Source organism: Meriones unguiculatus, chromosome 3, assembly GCF_030254825.1.
Source record: "Meriones unguiculatus strain TT.TT164.6M chromosome 3, Bangor_MerUng_6.1, whole genome shotgun sequence".
Lineage (NCBI taxonomy): Eukaryota > Metazoa > Chordata > Mammalia > Rodentia > Muridae > Meriones > Meriones unguiculatus.
In genome coordinates, this window is record NC_083351.1 from 129005372 (window position 1) to 129025555 (window position 20184).

Sequence of the window (20184 nt, forward strand, 5' to 3'; positions counted from 1 at the left end):
TTGAGAGCTGGTTTATAGATAAGGTGGAGGAAAATTGGCTTAGGTTTAACCAGAGCCCGGGGCCCAGATTGCTCCTGCCACAGATGTTCCCTGCGTGCCTGCATGTTCCTTTGCAACCACACACAGAAGTGTATGTGCATGTGTGCATGTGTTTAACGGTGGACTGGGTGCCAATTCCAGATCACATTCTTCCAGCTTCATGGGCAGAAGAAGAAAATGTTTCTATCACTGTGTTTGAACATGGTAGAAGTAACATGGCTGGTGCATCCTGTGTCATGTGACAACTGGACATTGTTAGAGTAAACAGAGGGGAGCTCTCAAGAGCAACACATCTTAGAAACCTATCTCCAGTATTTTGGCCAGGAAGAGAGTGTTAGTAGAGAGGCAGTGAACACTGGATAGACTACAAGAAGACATTTAAAAGGGCAATAAGACTCAACATGCCGCTGGAATACTGGATAATAAAAATATACCTTAAAGAAAAATGCCAGATGGAAGCTTGATAGTCAATTTTCACAGATATGATTGATTGGCTGTGACAAGGTGCAAGATACAGCAGAATTTATTTAGGTAATGTTTCTTTTGCTCCTTCTAGAAAAGAAATATTTCTGTTTGGCAAGGTAAAAAGAAAAGTTAATGCCAGGCAAGGTGGTACATGCCTTTATTCCCGACACACAGGAGGCAGAGGCATGTGGATCTCTGTGAGTTCAAGGCCAGCCTGTTCACATAGTGAGTTCCAGGACAGCCAGGACTACATAAAAAGATCCTATCTCAACACTCCCCAACCTCACACAAAAAAAGGGAAAGTAAAAACTTGATTAGAAGTAAAAGCATGGTGACCTAATAGCTGTCTATTCTAACAGCCTTTTTTTGTGTTTCCCCATGTGGAACCACATCATTCCCAAGTGAGAAAAAGGGACAAATACATTCATCTTTGTCAATTTGCAAATTTTATTGTATCACTTAACACATGTTTTTAAAATATCATGGCACTCTTTGAATCTTAAGTTGTCTATTCAGATTTTGACAATATTTAAAACATTCTTAGAATCCCTTTGTCTTAAAGTAACAGACTGGAATGATAAGCAAGTGCATCTGAGGACATATCAATATCAACAATAATAACATTTTTTTCAAATAGACATATGTACTCTCATGGACCTTGTGCCTTCTAAGAAGGGTTCTTCTTAAATATTGGCTGAGGATACTTTCAACCATGCAGCCAGCCAGAAAAGCAGCTCTACATAGAGTGGACTATGGAGGAAAAGCTTGTCTCCCCTTCACATACTGTTCAAGTCAGCTGTGGCTACACTTGAGGAGAAGTGAGTTTCAATGACAACCATCACCTAAAACCTGCATAAATCCCTTTAATTAGCACCAAAACTATATGCTTCTTCCAGCTTTCCAGTCTGCCTTCAGGACACCTAGGCTTTTTGACCTGATACCAAGGCTTCTGGAGCAATGCCTCCTGGCAACTGTGTGTATTAAGGCTACTTCTGGGGAAGCATCCCTTCTAAACACTATGTTCAACAAGCCACTATGTTCAGTCCCCAACACAAAGAGTCCGTTAACTACTCAGATCTGAGACTTTCGCATCATCTTCCCAACACAGATAAGGCTAAGGTAACAGCACTCTGTTGAGAACTAGTCTATGCAGAAGAAATACTGCTGTTCTGTATAAAAAGTCAGAAATGTTCAGAATCTTTGCTGAGCAGAATGGAAAGCCCACAAGGAAAATACCTTGGGATATCATTTTCTTAAAAACAGCGATGCCATTGTGATTAAGGACTCATGATAAATTGCCCACATTTCTTGTTGGCTTAGGAAAGGTTGTATAGGTAAACACTGGGACTCAATAGAGGGACACAGTCTTCCTGAATAGGTATAGCACACTGTCTTAAAATCGGGGAACTAGGTAAGTATGTCGGTAGGTTTCTAGTCCTCTTCCTTACTTAGCCTCAGCTGTCAGCATATACAGGTAGACGGATGGTTGTCTATAAAAACAACATCTGGTGGGATGCCATCACTGGTAGATCCTAAGACTTGTTCTTTCTTCTGCTTACTTCTCTCAGAGACATTCCTGTTTGCCTTCTTGGGTATCTACTAACTCTAAGTTTGGCGGGAAGGAAGATGTTCAAAGGAGGCAAACACCAAATCAGAGCTGTCTCTCCAAAAAGAGGAAGGTAAAAGATACAGTGTCAAGAAAAGTATTCTGCCTAATCACAAATTCACATGAAAATTGTCTTTCAGGACTGCTAAGTCTTGGTTTAGTATACATAGCATAAAAATAAACATACATCCAATTTGAGCACCAATGGCAAAGACAACCTTCATAGCACTTTTGAAAGAAGACCACGATGAAAGTTTTCCTTTTGTTTTTCATGGAAGCGTTATAACACATGTGAGAGAACAAAGTCTATGCCTGCACAAATCCAAAAATACTAGAGGAAAACTAGTCAAAACTTCTTGATAAATATATAATTTTGATTACTGACATCCTTTCAATTAAATCCTATGTGTTCAATCTTAACCTCCTGGAAAAAAATGTCTAATCAACGTTTCAAGTTGAAATCTGCTGCATTGGCATGAGGTTTGGTGAAACCTGGCAAAGGAAAGAGAAAGAAAAATTAAAGTTTACTTGTACCACAAGAATGTCCAAATACTGCTTCAATTTATTTTTAACACTTTAATTTTAATTTTTGAATTAAAAAATAAAAACTAAAGGAAATATTGAGTTTCAAAAGTGGCCAAAGATGTAGAGTAAAGGAACCCTATTTTATATAACTTAAGTGTTCATCAGAAAAGAAAGTTAATAACCAATTTAACTTAATGTGTACTGCAAAAGACATTTCAGACACAATGGAATTTAAGTAGTAGAAAATCACCCTCAGTTTGGCCAGCCAAGTACATATGACTAATTCAAGTATAGACAAATGTAAAAGTTATCAGTGCAGGTGGTCACGCCAGTCAATATTCCCTCAGTGGTGAAGTAGGGGTAACCCAAAGGTCCAGGCAGAAATGAACACTACAATGGCCTAAAGAAACTGAAGATAGTACAAAAACATAGAGGGCTATCTCATGCTCATGGATTGTAAGAACATATATGATGAAAATTTACATACTATTAAATGTGATCTATAGATCCAATACAGTTCTTTAAATAAAAATGTATGAGTGTTTTGCCTGCATGTATACATGCTATGTGTGCACCTAATACCCATGGAGACCAGAAGAGGGTGGTGGATCCCGTGGAGCTGGAGTCACAGACAGTTGTAAGCCACCATTTATGTGGGTGCTAAGACTGGAGGAGTCAGATCATATTCAAGAGCAGCAAGTGTTCTTAGGCCTTGAGCCATCTCTCTAGCTCTGAAGTTCTTATTCAAAACACCATTTACTTTCTTCACAGAATCAGAAGAAGCGGATATTATAATTTTAATGGAACCACAAAGCTCTTGATAGTCAAGGCCATTTTGAGTCATGGGGGCAGAGTAGGAAGCATTACACTATTGGAATTTAAAATATAGTGCAAATCTGTGGCACCTGAAACAGTGTGATGTTTTTATGGAAACAGACACAGACCAGTAGAAAAGAACAAAGACTCTAAAACCAAATCCAATCATCTAAGGTGACCTGCTTTTGACAAAGGCACTAAAAATACTGAAAATTAAAACATGAGGAAATGCCTGGCCTCTCAATACGTGGTGCTGTGCGAGGTGGAGATTCCTGTGCAAAACCCCCCTAGTAGGTTGCTCACCAATTACAAACTATATTCAACTTGGATCAAAGACATAAATACAAGACTCCTAAACTAGAAAATTACCAGGAGAAAACAAGGCAAAAGGTTCTGGACTTTGAAATTGGCAAAGTTTTGCTTTGTTTTTCGTTTCTGTTTTAGAAGAAAAGACATCAAACTGGACGCAGTGGTGCACACCTTTAACCCAGCACTCAGGAGGAAGAAGCAGGGAGATCGCTGAATTCAAGGCCAGCCTGACCTACAGAGTGAGTTTCTGGATAACAAGGGCTACATATAAAAACCCTGTCTCAAAACAAACAAGCAAAAAGTGGACAATATATCTAAATAGAAATGAAAGAAAGACATATAAAAAGCCAAAATGTATGTAAAAATTCCCACCATCAATCAGTAAAGAAATGAAAATTAAAGCCATGATGAGATAGAAGATGCCAGCCCAACCAAATTAGATTAGCTATTATCAGAAAGACAAATAAAATTGCTCTTGGATTTTCTGCTAAGACCAAACGTAACAACCACAAAGGAACAAACGCTGGCAAGGCTATCACAGCAACGCTTGGTAGGAACAGACTGGTAAGGCCATCGTGAACATCGGTGTGAGATTTCCTCGAAACTTAAAAACAGAAACACCATGTGATCCAGTAATCTTACTACAAAGGAGAGAAGATCATTACACCAACAATACAACTACATTCCCCATTCATAGGAACCAAGAAGCAGAAAGGCCCTGAATGCCTAGCACCTATTGAATGGATGGAGAAAACAGCATTCATGCCATTTATAGTACTATCTACTAAATTAAGAAATGAACTATTAGACTTTGTGGCAACATATGTGAAACTGGAAGCCACTGTTTCAAATGAAATAAACAAGCAAGCATTTTAATCTTAAAATGAGTATGGCATGTTCTCACTTGCATGTAGAATAGAAAAAGTATGCCATTATAGAAAGTGTGATTTGAATGGTTCCCAGAGGTTGGGAGCAGAAAGGAGAAAGGGATGAGCTAGATAAATCAGTGAGTACTGAGAAATTGTTAGGATCAAGAATGTGTGGTGTGCTGCTGAGCAGTGATGTCACTGCCTTTATTTATAACAGTGATGTGTTACATATGTCCTAACACTGGTAGAGAGGATCTTAAACACTTCTATCACAAAGAAATCCTTGAGTACATAAGAATGTTTACCCTGACAAATATACATTATATATATTAAAATATCAAAGAATGCCTCTTAAATAAACCCAATTTGCAATTAGTTCAATAATGATAAAAGGAGGGGACAATACTGGAATACTGGAAGGACCATGAAGACATTTCTGAATCTATGAAGATATGAAGATAGCAGGGTTTGTACACTCACCCTTTCCTCTGCCATGTGTACATAACAATAACAGTAAAGATTTCTAAATTACCCACATGAATAACAAATAGCTAGATAATGAGGGTCTTATGCTGTATATTCTTTTGCAGAAGAAACTGAAATTTCTGCAGATCTCTGAAGGTGTTACCTGACAGAGGTTTCCTATTTCACACAGGAGGAAAAACAAAACAAACAAACAAACAAAAAAACCCAGCTGATTTTGAACTGCTTGCTTGTTTCACTTGAATAAGAAATCCTAAATAGTTCAAGTATAAACAAAAGCCCTGTCTTCCCTCTGAGGTTATGAGAAAGCTAATTAAAGATGCTCTTTTCAAGCAAGGTATTGCTGGGAGACTGATTTTTTTTTTTTCCAAATGGAAATTCAGAAAAGATTAATAAACAAAAGACCTTGGAACAGTACCAAGAGTGGATACTATGTACATAATGAATTATACAACAAAGTTGTTTCAAAAAGTGTGTTATGCATTAGGAGGTACAAGCCAATCCTGTGTGCTCAGGAAGTAAAGTATAAAATCTACAGACAGAGTATCAAATAATTTTTTTAATGAGTTTCTCTAATTTCTTCTCATGTATTTCATTGTAATTAGTACATGGGTTCTGTCTTTCACTGTTTTGGAGATATACACATATTCCTTTTACCTTCAGTTAACTTTAAGTTAATTGTATCCATCTGTCAATCCTGACAGGGTGGTGACTGGTGATTTACAATAAGCACTTTTATACACACAAATATGAAATGGATAAATAAATACATAAATATTTAAAAGTATAAGTAAATAAAATAAATAAAAAAATAAATGCAACTACCAAAATTTTAATAGAAGCCCTCCCTATATATTTACTGGCTTTCCAAGTCTGAGTCTTCCGTGCACTATTTTTTACCTGCAAGTAGGATACAACTAGCTTGCCCCTGTTACATTCTAATATCGCTAATGGGTAGAATAAAAGACCCAGAGGTGGCTCAAGGTTAATGTCATTGTCAGATGAGTGTGAGAATAAGGAAGCATCACTTCTCTCCAATAAGGAAGCCACATCTGTCAAAGAACAGAGAACTTCCCAGGACTTCACACAAGGCAGATGAGCTGGACCTTGTCCTCTGTCCTGACCTGTAGCTCCTTGGTGTGCTATCCTGCTCCGGCCTCACTCCTGTCAGCCCTGGCTTGCTTGTTCTCCAAGCTCTCATAGGAGGCACCCTTTCCCACCCCTGCTCAGATCAGGTCCTTAAATGCTGACTATCCCCTGCCTCCTTCTTGTCCTGTGTCCATTTATTCACCCAGCCTGCAGGTCTGGTGCAAGAATCTCTCTCTGCTCACAGGAACACTTACTGTGAAATCACAGCCAGTGCTCTTCTTTATGTCATCAACAGTCAGGCCTTCCCAGAGCTCGATCAGTGTCAGCCCGCTTTTCTTATCCACATCAAATACACCCTGTGGGAAGTCAAGAAAATGATAAAACCATTTTGAAACCATCATGACAATTATCACACAAAATGGATAGGGTTTCAGAGAAAAGATCTAAGACCAAAGAATGAAAACCAGCAATGAGAAAAAAATGTCCATTATAACTACTGTAATAATAGCAACTCCTTAAACAGCCACTATTTTTTTAACTAAAGTTGGCAGCTGCTAGCACTGTAATCAGTGCTTTTGTTTGTTTGTTTTTGTTTTCTTTAAGATGGCTTCCATTTGTTAAGCCTAACACATTGGGTGAAATGCCAAAGGTCTGAAGAGGGAAAGGAATGAACAGCATGGGAATGAGGCTGAGATAGTTGGGGAGAGAATGGGTAGGGATGGCGGGGAAATGCTGCTGGGTAACTGACTGTAGGAAACAACGGAAGACATTATGAAATAAAAGCTGTCCTGGCCCTGAAAGCCCAGCCAACTCATCTAAGTAGCTGCTAAAGGTCTCCAATCTTTAAATTCCCATGCAAACATGTGGGTCCCAAGAGAAGGGATTCCACACCCTTTTGATGAGCAAATCAAATGAAGTGCTGATGTCTAAGGCAGACAGGAATGACAATCCCAGCCTGAACAACCCACTCAACATCACAGCCACAGTACCAACTCACGATGGGAACACCAAGTATCACTTGATTTTAGTAGAAGTCTACAAAGCATTCCATACAGCTTTCTACTTGAGAATTCTTCATAAGTCTTTTCAGATATTTGCTCCCCATTGCTTACTGCTGGGACATGGGATCACCTGTCGCAGGAAAGACCGTGTGCTGGTAAAAAGCTGTAACTAATACCCAACAGCTTCTCTGGGGCTTCAAACTTGCTCTATAGGTCTCAATGCAGTAACATGCCCCCTCTGTGAGTTCTCATGGGAGTCTCCTTTCTCAGACTTACACGTTCGGCCTCTCAGGTTTTCTACCGTGGATTTAGCCTAAATTTAACTAATATTTGTAGCTTTCAATCTTTATTTGCAGCTACCTTTGAAGTCAAACCCTAAACTGTAATGTTTAAACGCACTAGAGAAAAGAGTGCTGGCTTTCATTTTGTTTGTTTGTTTTGTTTTTCAGAAATATAGGAAAATTTAATTTTTTATTAATTACAGTTTATTCACTTTGTATTCCAGCTGTAGCCCCTCCCTCACTTCTCTCAATCACACCCTTACTCCCTTATCGCCTCCCATGCCTCTCCCCCAGTCCACTGATAGGGGCGGTCCTCCTCTCCTTCCATCTGACCCTAGCCTATCAGGTCTCATCAGGACTGGCTGCATTGTCTTCCTCTGTGGCCTGGCAAGGCTGTTCCCCTCTCAGGGGTAGGTGATCAAAGAGCCCATCACTGAGTTCATGCCAGAGACAGCCCCTGTTCCCCTTTCTAGAGAAACCACTTGGAGAATGAACTGCCACGGTCTACATCTGTGCAGGGATTCTAAGTTATCTCCATAAATGGTCCTTAGTTGGAGTATCAGTCTCAGAAAAGACTCCTGGGCCCAGATTTTTTGGTTCTGTTATTTTCCTTGTGAAGCTCCTTCAAGGTCTTTCTAGCTCCCTTTTCTTTCATAAGATTCCCTGCACTCTGCCCAAAGTTTGGCTATGAGTCTCAGCATCTGCTTTAATACCCTGCTGGGTAGATTCTTTCAGAGACCCTCTGTGGTAGGCACCTGTCCTGTTTCCTGTTTTCTCCCTCTATAAGTGGATATTAGACATATAATACAGGGTAATCATACTAAATTCTGTACACCTAAAGAAGCTAAGCAAGAAGGAAGATCCTGGGTAAGATGCTCAATCCTAACTCAGAAAGGCAAATGCGACAGACATTGAAAGAAACTGGCTTTTGAGCTGGCCTCTCACACAGCTCTGCTGCACAACACCTGAGCAACCTGGGAGCCTGTCTTTATTACTGTCGTCAGAGAGCACAGAAACCGCTCCCTGGGGCTGTGGGACAGGACACACAGAAGAAGAGAACATACCTGGGCTAGGTGTATTATTATTACTTAGCAGATTGACAAAGCCAAGCCAAAGGCCTGAAATAATTACTGCCTCTGGTTCATAGTTTTCTTCCAGAAGGAACACCGCAGGATGCACGATGCATCCTTTCCTTATTTGTTTAATAATCTAGTTGATTTTACTGAAACATTGGTTGAAATTTAAGAGGAAATACTACTCTTATTTGCACATTTTTATGTTCCTTAAAAAAATAACATAAAAAACTTTCATTTTTTTTTTCCCAGCAAGAATGTGTGTTCCATAAGGGGAAAAAAATGTTAATTTGGGATTGTCTATATATTCTATTAGCTGCCTTTATTCTGACATGAAGCTTTTTAATGGGTATTTTTCTTTTGAAGAAAGACTATCTAGAGCACTGTTCAACTCATCTATTTTTCCATGTATTATGAACAACCATAAATTTATAAAAATGGAGAAAATATAAGACAAAAACCCTTAGATTATGTTATTAAAAACAGATGTAGATGTGATTTTAGAAAAAGATAATTGTGGTGTCATTAATATGAGGTTCAGGAATCAGGGAGCTAAGAGTGCAAATTGACTAAGTGATTTTAAAAACAATCCTTTTATTAACATCCTCATCAGGCTGTAGTTAACTCCCAGATTGTACAGAAAGCCAACCACCTACAGATTTTTAAAAGAATGAAATGTGCTATTGAAATATTTAGGAAAAGTTTCATTTAGTAGTCTAAGGGGTAAACAAAAATTTGATAAAAATCAGAGAGTAAAACCTAAAAGGTAAATTGTTAACTGCTAATCAAAAATGATACTGAAACTATCTTATTCTACAGGTAAGTTAATTACTTTATTACCACCATAAAGGCTACATTATGGCTCAGATGGTTAATTACAGCCAAGTACTGATGGGAAATCTATATATTATAAACTGGTCCATACAACAGGAAACAATTATAATCGCTTTCAAAGAGCAACCTAATGGAATCCTCCTTGGAGCTGATTATGGAATTCCACTTCCTTGAAGGCCACTGCTGTTAAGGACACCGCATCTGAATCTTCCCATCCAGCAGTACCTATAACGCACCTGCTTGGCATGGATCACGGAGGTAAACATGAAACCCTTCCCTGGACGCCGAAGGCTCGGGCTAGCTGCTTTGACTTCCCTTTCTTTCCCTCACTGTCACTCACAGTTGATCCTCTGATTGTGGGCATATGCTAAGGATTTTCACTAGCTTTCTCCAGTCCCGACTTCTCTTTTGAACCCTAGATCCAAATCTTCCATTGTCATTTTCAAAATCTCTGGACCATAAAATTGAAGGTGTTAAACTAAGCCTCTCCTTTTCCTGCCTCTCACTGCTGTTCCTGCTCTCCTGAGCTTTGCCAGGACACAGCAGGTCAGACATTCTCTCTTGCTAGAAAATGTAGGAATCACCTGTTTTACCAGCTGTGCCCTACTCAACAAATTAGGCCGAGTCCACTCTCCTAAATTCTTTAAAAATATCTCTCTGGCTTGTGATTTGGTATCTTTTGCATTTCTTGCCTAGACCATTGATGGTCCCTTTCAATGAGATTTGTCTTTTCTCCTCTTTTGTTTATTAGGGAAAAAAAAAAAAAGATACAATGCTCTCACTAATGCAAAATGGTTTCCATATAATAAAAGAACTGCTGAAGGCCTCCCTATTCCCCTCCTGATAAGAAACACACTTTTGGGAGATATCCACAACTTTCCCTGATGTGATCCCTCAATGTATTTTCTGCCTTAGTTCAGAATAGAGCTGCATTTTCACTCTAAGCTACCCCATATGCAGGTTTTGAACACGCTGGGCTTTCTTCAGCCCCTCTGAGAAGACTTTGTATAATTTCCTCCTTTTGCCTGTGATGTCTTCTTCGATTATCCTTTCAATCATAAAACTCCCATTTGTCTTTCAAGATTCACAGTTCACCCTATCCATTTTCTTAGCAGGATAAGTATGGCACCTTTATTTAATGACATGACTGACTCCAAATTAGTTACTACCCTGTGTGTTGTAGGAGCATCAATGAAGTAAACAGGCTGAGGTTAGAGGTTATTTCAATACAGCTGTCAATGCTAAGGGAGACTAAGTATAAGGATTCAGGAAAGCACTCACAAGACTTGCAGGGAAAAAGAGGAGATACTTGACTGAGAAACAGAAAGATAGATGGCTGAGACAAAAGATTAAACAGCTTTCAACTGCATAATTGCCCAAAACTGCCTGCTTATGAAACAAAATACAGGAGGATAGTGTTCTGAAGTCCACTTTATGAGAAGGTAAAAAACCATGACAGAAGCAGAATGCATGTCTTGACCCATTGCGGGTCAATACTGCAAGTCATGTCCAAGTGACTTAAAATATAAAATAAAAATGCAACAGTTTATTCTTACTTTGAAAGACAAGAAAGCTCACTCTGAACTTTACACACATCACCCATCTTGACATCTTAAGAGTCCAAATTTAAGGACTCTTAAGTCTTATGACAGCTACCCATGGATAAGAGTTCCACTATGTGAGATTCCAGAGAGCTGTACTTGTACAAGTCTGCAGTTAGGAACATTAATTTTCCCATTCTCTCCTTCCACAGACTAAAGTAATCTTACAGCTATTGACGTAATAAAATTTTACATGATAACTTTAAAAAGCCTCAAATGTATCTCTAAATAAAATAAGAATGGTAGTAGATGTTCATGGAGTAAAAAAATAAGGAGGAAGTTTACCTTTTCTGTAATAATGCGGTTGACACACTGCTTTCCCGTCAGTGGTAATGTACACTTCTCCATGATTTTATGTGCATTTCCCTGTTTCAAAGAACAGTGAGAAAATATCAACAACAGTATTGAAGGAACAATTCCTATTTAGAACTGGCATGACTGTAGAAAAACCAGGATCTATCAGAGACAATTTTTTTTTTTACAGTTTATTCATTTTATATCCTGATTATAACTATCTTTTCCTGGTCCCACCCTCTCTCTCTCACTCTGTCCCCCATCTCCTTCCCCTAGTCCACTGAAAGGAGGAGTCCTCCTTCCCTGCCATCTGACCCTAGCTTATCAAGTCTCATCAGGACTGCCTGGATCCTCTTCCCCTGTGTTCTGACAAGGCCACCAGGGGGAAGTGATTAAAGAGCAGGCAACCAAGTTCATGTCAGAGACTGCCCCTGATCCTTTTACTAGGGAACCCAAAGGGAGACTGAGCTGCCTAAGGGCTACATCTGAGCAGGGGTCTAGGTCCTCTCCATCCATGGTTCTTGGCTGGTGCATCAGTCTCTGCAGAGACCCATGGGCCCAGATTTTTTGGCTTTATTGGTCTCCTTGTGAAGTTCCTGTCCCCTCCAGGTCCTTCTATCCTACCTTTTTCCATAGACTCACTGAGCTCTGCCAAAAGTTTGGCTGTGATTCTCAGCATCTGCTTCCATCCCCCATGGGTGGAGCCTTTCAGAGGACATCTATGGTAAGCTCCTGTCCTGTTCCCCCTGTTCCGCTGCTTTTGGTGTCTACCCTGTTTGTCATTCTGAATGAGAATTAAGCATTCTCCCTAGGGTCCTCCTTGTTGTTTAGCTTTTTTAGGTGTGTAGATTGTAATATGGTTATCCTATATTATATGGCTAATATCTGCTTATAAGTGAGTATATTCTATGCAGAGATATCAACTCTTGACCTCTGTACAGTCAAGTTCTCCTCTCTTCTTAGGCAGCTATCATCCCTAGAATAACTTAGGAAGAATCCCTACAAGTAACCAAATGCTTAAGAGGTTTACCAAGGAATCCCTGGTCAACATAAGTGTCCTCTCAAGCCTCAACTGCTGAATCACCTATCCTCCTCATTATTCTCTTTAAAAGAATGGTCCTCTTAAAAAGCATCAGTAGTTGTTTGCCAAGAGTAGGAAGTATACATGGAAAATAAACATGCAACCCAACCACTTTCTCTTGTGGCTATGGTTTTGTTTTTGTTTTTCCTTGAGATTGTCTGGGCTCTAGTTTGCTCATTAATAAAATACATGACCTGGCTTAAATGAACTTTTTCTTTTCAAGGTTCCTTCTAGCCACATTTCCCCCTTGTCAAACATAAAACAGAAGAGGGAGTATATGTAGAAACACAGTTTTTACCCATCAACTCCCTTCCCTAGCCCCATCCTGACCCCACTGTAGAAACAGCTTTCAAGATGCTTCTGTGCAGTCCAGCTGTAAGCCAAATTCCAACATCAGCTCAGGCCCAATTGCAACATCAGCTCACAGCTCTTTCAGTTATGCTTAAACTCCCTTTTAACCAGAGAGCACTGGGAGCACAAATAAGCATGTCCTTTGAGGCTGAAGGCTGGTCTAGCACACTGTGGGTCTTGTCCTAAAAACAGGAAAATGCTTCTGCTTTCTTCTGAGTCTAAACACACCAAATACAATGGATATCAGCACCATCATCTGCCTGTTTGCTTACACATCCATCTGTGAATTAATTTAGATCACTTCCCATACTGATGTCAAACCAAGTATATGTTCAGAGGCATTTCAGATAACCGGATCTAAATACGATTTTACTGCTTGTAGTTACTTGTCAAATTTGCAATGTACCTATACTTAAGAAGGCTTCAGTACGTGTAAGTCAATGCAAGGCATAAAAGGCATACTGAAGTTTCTGAATGGATGTATGGATAGATATATGAATGAATGAATGATTCAATGAGTTAACAAGGAAATTAATGAATGAATGGGACTAGAAATAAAAATGAAAAGACTATCATAAATCTTGGATGGGTTGTTTTTTTAAAAGACGAACTCTATGGAAGAGTTTCATATTCACTGAAACCTACTCACACCTGTCCTATGACTCAGCCATTCTATTTTTAACAATGTGTCCAAGACACAGCCATTCAAAGACTTTATGAAGAATCTGACAACATCATTAACATAGTCAACAACAGATCAAGCAATAAACATTTGTGTTCTACTCAGATGCAAATTTTTACTACTCAGTGCAAAGAATTAACTATCAATACATAATTATGCTGAGTCTAAAAAGCTAGATCCCTTTTCAAAGAAAGTTTATCCTAGGATTTCATTTAGATAGTAATTTAGTAAATACAAACAAATCTATTGTGACAGAAAGCAGTGATAACTGATCAGCACTAGAATTGGGCAGTCTAACGTTCACATGTATGGGAGTAAGATAATGCTTGTTTTGGAATTGTGGATTTCTGCTTATGAAATATGACAGAATGATGAGACAGTGCTCACAGGTTGTATTATTTGGAATTCAGCAGTATAATGCAATTCATATATTCTATTAATTATGTGTCAATACATAATATGTACTTACTATCAATATATAGTATCTATGTATGATAGAGCATTTTACATTTAAAAATTTCATTTTCTATTCAAATAAAAATTATGTGTATAAAAAAAAAAGACGAACTCTATCACCTTAAGTTAGTTGAAACTAATGTTAAGTAGCTAGAAATTACACCTTCAAAAACAAGACCCTAGCCTATCAGGACTGGCTTCATTGTCTTCCTCTGTGGCCTGGCAAGGCTGAATCCCCTAGGGGGAGGTGATCAGAGAGCCTGCCACTGAGTTCATGCCAGAGATAGTCCCTGTTCCCCTTACTAGGGAACCCTCTTGGAAACTGAGTCTATGGGCTACATCTGAGCAGGGGTTTTAGGTCCACTCCATGCATGATCCTTGGTCCTGCCCTATTAGTGGACTAGGGGAAAGGTATGGGGGGAGATGAGAGAGGGAGAGTGGGATTGGGAGGAGACAAGGGATGGGTAGGATACAAAGTGAATACTTTGTAATAAATGATAATAATAACTTTAAAAAGAAAAAAACCAAGTTGTTTCTAAATCTTGCTATATAAGAAAAGTTACTGATATAGAATGAGAACCTCATCTTCACATCTCTTCTACTACTGTCTTCCTTGTGAGATTTGAAATTCTGCAAGTCACAGAAGCTAAATTTAACAGCTGAACTTAATGATGAACATTGAACTTCTATAGTTGTCAGGTTTTCTTACATGTAATATAGCTCAGATAAGATATGTCACAATGAATTCCAAGTCTGACTTCAAACAAAGTGAAGAGTGTGTAGGTCTCTGGGGCACACTTCCTGCGGGGAGCTCTCACTTTGCTCTCATTATTTGAAAAAGGGCTGCACTTGGCGTGAAGGCAGCTGCGTGGATTTTAATGAACAAGCAACCCTGTTTCCGGAGGAAAGATGAATTCCAATGGCAGCATTAATGGTGCCCTACCAACACAGACTTTTTGTAACCCATTTTCTGCATAAACAATGTAGCATAGATAGGAAAGGTGTAGACTTCCCACCAAAGAACCTTTGTCCAAAACCTGGCCCTTCTTACACTATCTGTGTGAGATCACTGTGTTCATACTTTCTTGCCTGCCTTGTTTTACAGTTACTATTAGATTTAAATTAAATGTAGCATCAACAGTTAGTAAGAATAACTATTAACTGCTACATAATTAAAACTCATATAACCTATCAATAAATTCTTTATGAGCCTGTAAGTCCATGCATGAAGTCTGGTATAGAAATAAACAAAAAAGGGCAGGGGTTAAATTAATTTCCTGACACAGACCTAATGAAAATACAGTATATATTTACCGACAAACCATAAGGTTCATCTAAGAAAAACAGCACTTGGTGTATTTGTGAAGTTAGAACAACACAGCTAGATGACTCCATTCACATATAGCTCCAAGACATAGCAGAGATCACGGAGGGAGTGAAAATAAAATGCACAAAGATGAAAAATGTCACTGTTGCAGTGCAATAATAGGCTAGCTCTGAAGACAAACTATGACAGACTCCCACTTTAGCACTCTCTCTTAAGCATGCTGAGCTGAGCTGAGCAGCACGCCATGACAGATGCATGCATTAGGGATTCACAAAGCAGGAACAATGGCTGATTCTGAATGTTTAAAAATAATTTCCAATAAAGGCTGTCAGTATAGTATGGCAGCATCGAAAACACTAGAGTGGTCCGAATACTAGGACTCTCATTTAATAGAGACCTGGAGGCATTTATTTGGGCCTTTAAACTCTCTGGATTGTAACCTTCCATTCCTTGGTCTGTTTTCCTGGTCATGATAATTAACTGAAATTCTGAAGGTTCACTGAACTAGGAGAGGTTGAATTGATGTCTAAAACCAAAAACAGGGGTTTGGTGTTCATACTTGTCATTCTGCTTCTCTTTCACCTTCTCCAAAAGACATGTCAGAAAAGGCAGAAGTAGGAATACAAAGTGTAGGAGTTAAGATGTTTTGAGCTGGATTAGTCGTGCATGCCTGCAGACCCAGTGCCTTCAGAAGCTGAAGTGGAAGAGGGCCATTTGAGTAAGGAAATCTGCACTGACTGAATAATTCAGCAATACTTAAAAAAAAAAAAAAAAGGTTTAACTAGGGGCTCTCAGCATCGCTATACTCAATCATAACTTTGATTAATTCCTAAACTCCCATCCATTTCCATGATATCTTCCTCCCCTTTAATACCTTAGGCACTTCACAGTTTTGTTTTTTGAATGACTTGTGCCTCAGAACTTTCTACTACGTGCTTCCTTGAGATATCTTTAATTCTTTAGATAACTATGTAAAATCCTAGAATGACATCTTGCAGTAAGGAACAACTCTGGTTAAATGGTAATATATCTTGTTATCATAACGGTACATTTCAGGACATCAGAATGCACTTAATCTCATGTAACTTGCTATTTTTTTTTTTAATGCAACACAATGTTCTAGGAATTAGTCATTCCCAAGTCATCAGCTATGAGAAAATGCACCAAATTACATCCCATCAATACAGACTCCAATGGCCATTTTTAGCCATTTCCAGTTTTCAGAACAACCTTTCCTATATCCCTTTACAGATGTCCCAAGGGCATCTACAGTGTGATGGCCCTCCATGATGACCCGTGCTTCCTTCTCCCGACTAGCCATGTTATACTGTTCATCTTCCATGAATTCCTAAGAGCCTCTGAGTTTTCTCAAGGCTGAGACCATTCATCTTTGCATAGACAGCAACGAGAAGAGCACTAAGTAAAGTGCAGCAACCAAAGGATACTTCTAGATATTACACTCTGATTCGGGGAACTCTGAGAGAGCTGGAGCTTTAAATGTGATTAAGTAAGTACCCGTGGACTGCCTGGGGCATCTTTCTAGCTCTCAGAAAGACACTTTCCCAATTCCAGTATCTCTGAGATCAACAGAAGTTCCTCTAACAGAAGGTCTTAGGATATAAGGCTCCTTCTCTTCAACAGGATCATCATCTTAGCCAAGGTTTTTTTACTCTCTGTGTAAATAAAAGCTGAATCTTGCGGTCTTTAGCATCTGGGTAGCAGGGTCTAAGGAAGAAGTTGGAGTTTCTTTCCCAATCACAAACAGGAGTGCTAACGTAGTTTTTCTTAGTATAACATTTTTTTCTTCCTTTTAAAAAGTATAGCATTTCATTGGCAGACTCAAAATTTTCTAGTTTAAAATTATTATCTTAATTAAACTCCAAAAGACATAATTTAAAAGCTTTACTGGATGTTGGATTGTGCTGTGTAAACACTGAAGGGTTATTTGTTTTTCAAGGATTTTTATCACAAAGGAGAAATAAAAGGGCAGAAACATGTAAACATGTCTATGTTGTTAGTTTTATTTTATAGCACCAGGACCTTGTGTGTGCTGGTATATACCTTAAGCTTAAGCTATACCTGAAGCCCATCAGAGTTTTGACTTTTTCTTTTTTGAGGTAGACTTTTAAAATCTCAGACTATGTAGACTAATGAACAATCAGTCTAGAAAAAAAATGATAAGCTTTTCAGGATAGTAAAACACAAACAGAAACTATCATCAGTTATGAATTAATCCAAACAAATGTATGCTTTATTTAATTGGGAGTACATTCCAGTGTTGCTAAAAATTAGCTCAGAAATCTTTCATATTTGTTGCTTTTAGTAACACATTTGGTCTAAAATAAATGAGATTAATAAATTTCACTCCATTTTTATAATGCTCTTTCAGAAAAAAAAAAGTAAAAGGAAGATAAAAATAGGCATCAAAATATCTACATGAGACCTGTGCTATCAGAGAGATTAAATTAAAAATATCACTCCCAAAGATTTATTCTTAACTTCATAACAACACAATTTTGATTCTTCTCTTTCAGAACCCAAATCTCCCACTATAATAAAAAGAAAATATAAATCTCCTCCAGAAACAGAGCTCTCTTTTGTGTTCTCAAAAGTAGACTCTGCCTTTGCTTTCTTACAGTAAATGCTCTAAGTGCCAGTGAACTGCTTTGCCCCCACTCATACCCCTGGGAATAGATTCCTCCCTTCAGTACTGAGAAAGAAGTGCTCAGGTCACACGGTGAGTGGTGATGGCATTGTCAGAAAAGCTTTCCTGAGGTGAAGGAGGTTTAGAGGTTAGAATACCCAGACTCTGGGCTGAAGATGAACTCTCTTTTTCCACTTGATTTTTACTGGACTATTTAATTTCCGTGGAATTTGGTTTGTCTATCTGTGGAAGGGAAATAATAAGATCTGCAAGGATGAAATGGAGACACTGAACATCAACACCTAGGAAGGGCTAAGAGTGTTCCACTGGAACAATCAAAGTGTCATGATTGGAGGAATTAATTCCACAAGAATTTGTTGAGCTGGACTGGTATTTCTATATTCTCACAGAATAGCACCATTGTGCCCCACGCTCATAACGTAGAGGCCACACGCCTGTGGAGCTTCTCACACTCTAGTGAAGAGATGTAGGAAGGAAGGCTGTAGAGAATGCAGTGAGAGAAAGCAAGTCTGGTACCTTGAGCCTGAGTGTGGGAGTAAGGCACATAGGCTATCTAGGGGAAAACATTCCAAGCATGGACAACAGCAAGTACAAAGGCCCTGAGGCAGGATTCAGCTTAGACTGTTCCAAACTTTCAAGAAAGGAGTACAGCTGGAGTCAAGTGAGAGAGAGAATGGTAGCAGTGGCAGGGACACAGAGCCAAACCATACCATGTATGCTTTAGAAGCAACAGTAAGACACTTAGTCTTGAATCCAATTGAGATGCGAAGCTCCTAGTGGGTTTTCAGACTGAGAAAGAGGTGGCATGGCTGCATGCTTATGTGTTGATGTGTGCGTGTGTGTGCGTGCGTGCGTGTGTGTGCGTGTGTGTGCGTGTGTGTGTGTGTATATTCACATACACATGTATAACACATATATGTAATATTTTAAAGTCTGCTCACACCTAACCCTTGCACTTTTGCTCTCTGACAAGGACATGCTTAATCCCTCAACAATCATTGTCCTAATCTCATACTGTCCTAATGCCTATTCCCTTATCTATTATAATACTGAATCCCTGTGAAACTCTGCCTTGCCATCAGCTATGCCTGAAAAGGCCCCAGACACCCCACAGGAAACTTGTTGTTGCCTCTCAGAATGGACTGTGTACTCAGCTGTGCAAGCTGTCTTACAACCTTCTACCATAAACATATAAGCAGACTGAGCCATGTGAAGGAAGAACCACATTTCTTCATTTTTATTTCCTCGGTCCCTATCGTAAGTGCCCACTACATAGTGGTCCTTGATAAACATCTGATGCCTGCATAAGCAGGTGACCCAACTTACTTAGGCCCAACTCTTCCTGATTTCCTTTCCAGTTTTAAGGGGCAGAAGACAGAATAGGCCAAAGATGAAAAGAAGAAAATTTGTGCATGTAAGGAATTTGCCAAGAGTTAGTTTTTTGTTTTTTTTTTTAATACTATACTTTAAAAAATGACGGAAGATGCAGTGACAGCAAGAAAGAACTAGCTATACAACTCTACCTGGGTACTATTATAACTCAACCTCAATAAAAACAGCACCCGAGTCTGATGCTCACAACTGCTGTTGGCTCTGGAGGTTGCCAGAGGGCAAGGAGTCGCTCAGGAGCAGCACCAACACACCCAGTTTTGCAAAGTTTCCTTTGTTCTTAATAAAACAATAAAAATGTTTTAGAGATCATCCGATGCGCCCGTAACCCCACAGGTGGGTAAGGAAGTGAATAGAAAGCCACACCTGAAAAACCACACCTGAGAACCAGGTAGGTCCAGACACTTATGGAAACAAAGGCAACCCTCAGGAACACAGATTACATTTCTCTCCTGGTGTTCAGAAAATTCCTTTGTAAACTTTGTCTGTCCTCTGAGTTTATACACCTGTGAGGGGTGCTTGTGCGTTTTAAGAAAGCAGCAGTTGCCAGGCTGGCCTGAAAGAACAGGTGGTCAACTGGAGGGGCTATCAGGATGGGAAACCTTCCACCTGACCCTTTCCAGCCTTCACCCAAATAAATGATGCAGGGAGGAAGCAGCAAGGGTCACATAGTATCAGTCACAGAGAGTCTAGAGGGGCAACCCCAAGCCGCATCACATACCTGATATGTGAGGACAGATACTCCATTGGTGAGTATTTCATACCTGTTTCAGGTGAAAAGTCTTTTTAATGATTTTAATCAAAGGTGTGAATGGTGGCTGATGCCTGTAGTCTCAGTACTCTCAGGCAGGAGAATCACCATGAGTTTGAGAAAAGCTTTTGCTACAGGATGAGTTCCAGACAAGCCTGGACTACGGAATCAAACTAACAAAATGTCCCCTCCCTCTA

At 39.3% G+C, this 20184-nt stretch overlaps 1 protein-coding gene across 1 annotated transcript in view; it reads right to left on the bottom strand.

The window, feature by feature from the left end:
* Nucleotides 1-927: 927 nt before the first annotated feature.
* Oxct1 (3-oxoacid CoA-transferase 1) overlaps nucleotides 928-20184 on the bottom strand; it is a 129486-nt gene continuing 110229 nt past the window's right edge. Inside the window, exons 15-17 of the mRNA XM_060380530.1 lie at nucleotides 11277-11357; nucleotides 6456-6557; nucleotides 928-2602 (exon numbers count right to left, since the gene is read on the bottom strand). Of these exons, the coding sequence (XP_060236513.1) occupies nucleotides 2561-2602; nucleotides 6456-6557; nucleotides 11277-11357 (225 nt within the window). The 3' untranslated portion in view covers nucleotides 928-2560. The remainder of the gene's footprint in view (nucleotides 2603-6455; nucleotides 6558-11276; nucleotides 11358-20184) is intronic.